Source organism: Agrilus planipennis, unplaced genomic scaffold (assembly GCF_000699045.2).
Source record: "Agrilus planipennis isolate EAB-ADULT unplaced genomic scaffold, Apla_2.0 scaffold64, whole genome shotgun sequence".
NCBI lineage: Eukaryota > Metazoa > Arthropoda > Insecta > Coleoptera > Buprestidae > Agrilus > Agrilus planipennis.
Genome location: NW_020438927.1, coordinates 471,490 through 478,913, shown reverse-complemented (window position 1 = coordinate 478,913; position 7,424 = coordinate 471,490). Strand labels below are relative to the sequence as shown.

The window sequence follows — 7,424 nt, the reverse complement described above, 5'->3', positions numbered from 1 at the left end:
TGACTATTTTTACTATCAGTAGAAGTTTTACTTCAAAAACTTGGCTTAAATTTGAAAATTCATACTAAGTACAAGTATTTGGATAGTCTACTGTCTTGTAAAACGGCCTTAATAAGACTTAATTCGAATTTTTAAATATCATTTGAACAATATTATGAAGGGTGTATGGCTATATACTAACAATAAGATTTTATTAAGTCAGTATTTGTGCTCTACTTAATCCGTCGAGTGGATGTATGCACGTATAATTGTCATGTATAATAGGTATACGAATTATACTTTAATTAAGCCACTAACGTAAGTTACGTACTATTTTAAGAAATTTAATTGATTAATGATTAACTAAATGCACCTGATTGATTAATATATAAATAGGTTATACTTTTTTAGCAGAAAGAAACTAAAGAATATATTAAATTATTTCCATTGCAATTGTTTTGTTTAAAGAAAACCATCCTCGCAATTTAGTATTAATTTATCAATAGTGATTTTTATTGATACAGAAGCAGTTTTATGGGGAGAACAGGTAGGTAATTATCGACCCCTCTTGCCATTGGTGAGGCTTGGTAAGATGTGGTGGGAGTCTTCCTTCCCTCACGTGAGATATACGTGAGCAGAATGAGACACCTCAAAAAAAAAAAGTAAAAAAAATTAATAATTTTAATGATAATCTCCATATGTATATAAAGGAGCTTATCCTGTCTGACAGTGTTATCCTTAGACGAACCAAACTACATGACCTAGAACAGTGGTTCCTAACCTTTTCAATATTGTTACCCCTCTGACCTCTTAGGAAAATTGACTGTACCCCGACCTTAAAATGTTATCAATTCAAACAATACGAGCAAATACAAATATCTTTATTAATCACAAATTACAAGCAATCCAAAATTCTTAGAAAACGATTTGAAAAACTTCACTTATTAGATGAACCCAAAGCTAAAGAAACTATGGATTGCATTTCTTTCTCTTATTACAATGTGTACTACAAAATAGCATTTATTTGAAAATACGTATTTTGCAATTAGGATTTAAAATACAAAGGGGAAATCTATTTTGTGTTTTACATTTGAAATAACAAATCCAAAAAGTATTTGCATTTTGTATTTAAATACTTTTAAAAAACCATTTCGCACATCTCCAGTGGTGGCAAAGGGTATTAGCATTTATAAAGCTGTTAGCTAGAACAGGATATTCGGCACCAGCTTTTCGCCAAAATAAACTGTAAAAATCTCACGAAAATGCGCATGTAATCCTATAACGCGCATTTTAATCACACACGCGTGAGCCGTCAGACCAGTCGTCCCGCACCATTTTTTAATGACCACGCAATGCCAAGACCTTTACTTTGATATACGCTAAATATACCTGGACCTATATGTGCTATTAAGTAGGTGTATGGATATTAAAAAATTAAAGGCGAATCTTTGAAATATCTCACTTTATTTGTTACTTTTTGTCGACACTTGATATTTCTTCTTTTTCATAAATTTGAATGTACTTATGGCATTTATCAAAGCTTTGCGAATGTTCGGTTCGCACATCAAGTAGAGAAGAACAGGAACCATCTTTGATGCCTGTAATAGTTAATGTCGCACAAAATAAATTTAACATAAATAAGGAAGTTTATAGGACAATAATCTTCGAAATAATAATGCTAATCTTAATCAGAGTTTAACTACCAGCTTATTCTTACCTCAGTTACTAATGTTGCCAGTATAATTAGAGAAATTGGCAAATACACTTCTAACGTAGAATTTAACAACAAAATAAATTTTAATATAGTTTCCGGAAAGTTGAAAAAGAACACCATGGTACAAAGGTACACTACTGTCTGAAATAGAAAGTACTAAAGAATAAAGCTTTACTGATGGTCTCATTTTGAAAAATTTACTTTTCGTTTGTCACGACGTTCAATTCTAATCCTTCTTGAGCTTGATCTTTCTTGATCCAACGAAGACCATTTCAAGCAGAAGTAACTAAAAATGCCATCAAGTTATTGCTTATGAGACTGGAAAATTGCCTACAATTTTATTACTCACTCCACCTTAAAATAACTTCTTCAAAGTTCTTATTTGTAATCAGAAGTTAAAATGGTTTAAATGCAATTACAAGATTTATAAGAACCCAAATAAATTATCACATCCTGTATAATTCAAAAATAAAGTTTCAAAATTTTAAACACGAAAACTAATATTAATTTTTTTTAACGAAACACTTTATTTTATAAAACCAAAATTATGTGTTTGTTTCAAATTGAACAAAAATTACTTTCATATTTAGAAAAAAGAAATTTTTATGTACCAAAAATTCAATTTTATTTCATTTGAAAGCGTCTATCTATTTTTATCACATTACGAAATTCAAATGATAGCTGTACGTAGAATAAGTACATCTAAATAATAAAATACACTAACTAAAAATAAAAAGCGCAAGAAGAAACAATACTGAAAACTATGCGTATTTGGACTTATCGTCATGCAATTACCTAATTTTCAAATATAGCGCCAGTTATTTATCTTTTTGATCACTTGATGATCATTTCCTGAATAATGACATTTAATTCTATAAATTCGGTTATCTATGATTTTAGTTTTCACTTTATCTATTGTGCTCACTTAAAGATGATCTTATCTATGATGATAACCCTTTGTATATCTATTATCTATGATGATAGCATAGTGTTTTGTCTATGGTAGTCTATTATCTATGATGATAGTGCTTATAACCTCGAAATTGGCGAGTACTTTTCTACATTTTATCGTTAATTTTTTTCACATTTTTTCATTACAATGACTCTAATAATGAGTAAAGTAGTAAGGAACACATATAAAAACTTGATTTACGGTCCAATCAACTCTCAACATTCGAAACGAATTCAAATTAGGAAAGCTTCCACAATGATAAAGACAAAATTTGAAGGAAAAATAAAACAAATAACTATGTGTGATTTAAAAACAAGGTATAATAAAGTTAAGGAAATTTAGTGTGATAATAAACACGTTTTGTTAGAAATGCGTTATCTATCAACATGATGGAAACACTTATTAAGGAAATTACTGCTGACCAAGACTTCTCAAACTTACGGGCAATTGTGATATCTGCAGAAGGCCCTGTCTTTTCGGCTGGTCATAATTTGAAAGAATTGGTAAGTGCCTAGGAGCTAAATCAAGTCACTACATTTAATGTATCCTACAATTTGTAGAAATCAGAACTTGGGAAAGCACAATATGAAAAGGTATTTTCACTTGCAACTAAACTAATGCTATCAATTATAAACAGTCCCGTCCCTATTATAGCTAAAGTGGATGGATTAGCTGCAGCTGCAGGTTGTCAACTAATTGCTCAATGTGATATTACAATTTGTTCTGAAGAAAGTCAGTTCTCGACTCCTGGGTAAGTAGATAATCTAATTAAAAGTTGTTTCTTCTTTGTTAAGATAGTTAATAACAAAACTCAAAAGCTGTAATATAAAAGTGCATAAGGTGATTATATTTAAAACTAGTTGAAGTGTAGTATTATTATTTCAGTGCAAATTTTGGAATTTTTTGCTCAACCCCTGGTATTGCCTTAGCTCGCTGTGTTCCTAAGATGGTAGCACTTCATATGCTATTAACTGGAAATCCTATAAGCAGTAAAGAAGCTAAAGAAAGTGGTTTAGTGAGCAAAGTTGTTTCTAAAGATAAGTTAGATGAAGAAGTAGATAAAATATGCAATGCAATCCTACTAAAAAGCAGATCTGTTATTGAACTTGGAAAGAAATTCTACTATAAACAAGTTCAAACTGATATAAAAAATGCTTATGCAATGGGAGAAAGGCAAATGGTTGATAATGTTGGCATGAAAGATGGACAAGAAGGCATCCTAAGTTTTGCAGAGAAACGGAAACCTGTATGGTCTTCATGATTAAAAGGTACTGTAAAAATCAGTTAATTCAATTTTTTACATCATTTACCAAAACATTAGTATGGTTTACCTTTATTGCTGTTGTTTTCAAATTTTAAATTAATTATTGAAAATATTTTTATTAATATATTTATATTATAAAATGGGTATCTAATAGCTTTACCTATTTTGCCATTTATTCTTATCCTTTTTGTTCCTCAATTTCTACATATATGTTCAACAGGATTTAGTTTTATAAATAATTTAAAAGTGCTTACTTTCCTATTGAGGTGCAATATCATAAAAATACTTTAGGAATTACCATATCATAAATGGAATCACGTCCTCCAGAACAAAAACGAAAATATTATAAGTAATATTTCTGTTGTCTTTTGCACTCCAATTTAAATCACATTTTACTCCAGTTATATCACAATGAAATTCTCCATATCCTATCAGTGGAAGGACGCTTACAATAAAAGAAAACAACCAACAAATTGTAACTAACGCCACATAAAATATAAAAGGGAGTTCTTTCTCTGAAAGTAAAAATACATCTGGAGTCATAAATTTTGGATTTTTTTTACTTCAAAGTTAGATTTAGTAGGTTTACAATTTCAATTTATTTCCCAATCAATTACTTCCATGACCATAAATAATTTTATATAAATTCTACTGCATAACATAAAATGTTTACTGTTTGGATATGATTAATATTTACTGAAGATAAAATACAGTAGATGCTCAATGGTGTGGACCAAAAAACAACATCTTTTCACATCATTGTTTGTTTCACGATAGTGTATATTATCTTATTATATTATCGTCAGTCTGATTGAGAAAATAACTTTTACCTAGATATTTTTAAAATTACAAATTGGAAATTATTCCACCCCAACAACCATGTAGTATGTATACTTGTCTAAAGTGAATATCAAATATATGGGGGATTTACCGGAATGACGCAACGTCAAATATACGTTTGTTTCTATAACCGAAGGTTTAGTTTGTTAACGAGTTGCGGCAATCTAGCATAATTCGTTCCCTTTCTGTTATGCAGTGTTTATACTGAGTGACTATACTCTGTTTTTTTTTTAACTTCAATAATGTATACGATCCAAATACGCGTATATTTACACAAAAGAAATAAAAATTATTCAAGATATTATTATTTATTTGTACAAATCCTTATTTTGTGATTTAAACTTCATTAAACTGATTACAAACATGGTCTTGAAAACACACAAGAAAAATTACCACTTATTTATTAACCAAAAAATATTAAAACTTTAACTACCTTTATTTTCTTGTTTTGTAAGAATGTACTCCTCCAAAGCAATTAAGGCTATGTTGAGTTTTTCAAAAATTTTCAACATTGTTCTAAACAATGCGAATAAGCGACAGGAAAGAGTTCCGAAAATCCACCTTCAAAAATTTCAAAATTTAAGTATTTCGGTTGTTTGCATTAGAACAAACAGTATTCGTACCTTCCATAAAAGGAAGAAACTGATGTAAATAAGTAACCAGTAAGAATCTCCTCGCATAAGGTTACTATAGAAAGGCTAAGAAACGGTAAATATGTTCTTGAAACGAGTATAGACGTTAAACAAAATGCAACAAGCAACCATATATTTAATAAACTTCCTAAAATTCCTAAAATTGTATAGAAAACACAAAGAGTAATAATACAGTTTCACTAATTCGTTATAATTTAGAATTTGTTTCATAATTCAAATGGTTATATTGAAAATATTCTGTTAATCTAGATGTTGACTTCTTATTTTAATAAGTCTATACAATAGAAATTAGAGAAAGTAATATGCTTTTTAGTTAGATTTTAGGGAACATCTTAAAGTTAATCTTGCAAAAGTTTAGCCCTTGGTCCATAAAAAAAGTTCCTCTCTTGATTCACCCTCCATTCATTACTATATAAAATTTCAATTAACAAACCGACAAACACATGAGTAATCTTGTGAGAATTTTGTTTTTCTTTTCGAGACATAAAATTATGGAACACCTCATGTATTCATTAAGTTTAAATACTTGTATACGTACATTCAAAAAATGTATTATATGAACAATCTTTGTAGATATCATTCATGTGTTCACAATTATTTTACTGTTATAGTGCATGTCACTTACCAAATATTATGATACACAGTCCTAATAATGTTTTATGAGAAATATCTAAAATTGTGTCACAGACTATAGGATCATCAATTAATTTCATTTTTATCTTCAGTACTAACAACTTGTGTGAGTGCTCACTTGTATACTTTTGAATACGTTATACAACTCTGAACAATAAGCGGTAAAAAGTGGCTAGACCACTTGTTGATGCAGTGGTTGATTTTGAATAAAACGAAATCAGATCCCTTTTATAAAATGATATACCTTTTCCTTAAACCTTGTGTTTATTTCAGATATGCACACGTTTAAACGCAAATTAATAACTTTTATATAAATATATTTTTACGCTTTGGAGAAGCTAACATGACAAATTAATATTTAATTTTGTGGATTTATACATATCTTTTTAATCAGAACATTCAACGCATTAAGGAGAAAGTATTGTTCAGAAATATTTATTACTTATCTATTTACTTAATATCTATTCGGAACTAGCGTATTTGTACTACATGTTAAGTTTAAAAGTATCAGCAATCTACGTTTATAAAAAAAGAGTACGGGATGATCGGTCGCACAGCTCACGCGTACCCAACTAAAATACGTGCCATAGGAATACATTTATTTTCGTGAAATTTTTGCGCAAAAAAATTCTTACATGCAAGAATTTCGCAAACACCTTATATGTATCCACATGTGCAAAAAAGCGACGCCAAAAAAGTTCATCGTGGCACTATCCTCTGTACAGGAATATTTTTGGTAAAACATTGCTTGCCTAACACAGGCTGTTCTGTTCTGTTTAAAGTAATACAATTGGTGTCGTTTATTACTTAGATTTTATTTTACAACGAAGTTTCAACAGGCAGACAGATCCTCTTGGTATACTTCTTTGATAACTCCATTAGAAATATTTAAAGAAGAATGTTTTTCTAGATTCCATTCTTTTATTTCTAAAGGTGCCGTAACATCATTCATCAAAATATCACTGCATTCTTTTATAAATACCTCCAACAATTCTGAGTTTTCCTATAAAATTCATTTTTAAAAGTTAAAAGTTTTTACTATTATTTTATAATTAGTGATATTATGCAAGCACATTCTTATTTTTCAACAGTAGGTGTCAACATTTACAAAAATTGTACAATTTAGTTACCTTTTCTATTTGCTTCTCTTGAAGAACTTTATGTGTTTTGTATAATTCGTAGAGCATAAGCCCTCGAAGTTTACATCTTCCAACTCGTAGCAACTCTAAAATTCTCAAAATGTCTTGACAAAATGTAACTTTCAACATTAAAATATCCTTATCCAACTCTAAAATTATATTTTCCATTAATTAAAATATATTTTGTCTGATTAATAAGACATTGTGAAAATATTAAATTGATTCACTAAAAATTTTGTTTCAAAAAATA

At 29.2% G+C, this 7,424-nt stretch overlaps 2 protein-coding genes across 6 annotated transcripts in view; one reads left to right on the top strand and one right to left on the bottom strand.

The window, feature by feature from the left end:
- Positions 1-1,442: 1,442 nt before the first annotated feature.
- On the bottom strand, positions 1,443-7,344 carry LOC108736327 (rhodopsin, GQ-coupled-like). The gene is made up of 8 exons (XM_025974072.1): positions 7,166-7,344; positions 6,028-7,038; positions 5,373-5,538; positions 5,183-5,310; positions 4,208-4,424; positions 1,895-1,979; positions 1,697-1,834; positions 1,443-1,577 (listed from the first exon to the last, which is right to left on the bottom strand). The coding sequence occupies exons 2-8, from the start codon at positions 6,113-6,115 to the stop codon at positions 1,443-1,445; spliced, it is 957 nt and encodes a 318-aa protein (XP_025829857.1). The 5' UTR covers positions 6,116-7,038; positions 7,166-7,344.
- LOC108736337 (enoyl-CoA hydratase domain-containing protein 3, mitochondrial) overlaps positions 2,694-7,424 on the top strand; it is a 9,765-nt gene continuing 5,034 nt past the window's right edge. Inside the window, exons 1-5 of one of the 5 annotated variants that reach the window (XM_025974086.1) lie at positions 2,697-2,962; positions 3,013-3,148; positions 3,206-3,396; positions 3,531-3,913; positions 4,311-5,173. In XM_025974086.1, coding sequence (XP_025829871.1) covers positions 2,793-2,962; positions 3,013-3,148; positions 3,206-3,396; positions 3,531-3,906 — 873 coding nt within the window. In that variant the 5' untranslated portion in view covers positions 2,697-2,792 and the 3' untranslated portion in view covers positions 3,907-3,913; positions 4,311-5,173. Of the gene's footprint in view, positions 3,149-3,205; positions 3,397-3,530; positions 4,194-4,310; positions 5,174-7,424 lie in introns of those variants that run through there. The other 4 variants (XM_025974088.1, XM_018468723.1, XM_018468722.2 and 1 more) reach the window with 4 other exon arrangements.

What these genes read in the sequence shown, in the direction of transcription:
- LOC108736327 (XM_025974072.1), bottom strand. Translation starts at nt 6,115, where the DNA reads ATGAAATTAATTGATGATCCTATAGTCTGTGACACAATTTTAGATATT. An exon ending in GTTTCTTCCTTTTATGGAAG is followed by an intron (nt 5,311 to 5,372) that starts GTACGAATACTG and finishes AAATTTTTGAAG; the next exon opens with GTGGATTTTCGGAACTCTTT. An exon ending in TACAAAACAAGAAAATAAAG is followed by an intron (nt 4,425 to 5,182) that starts GTAGTTAAAGTT and finishes TTTTACTTTCAG; the next exon opens with AGAAAGAACTCCCTTTTATA.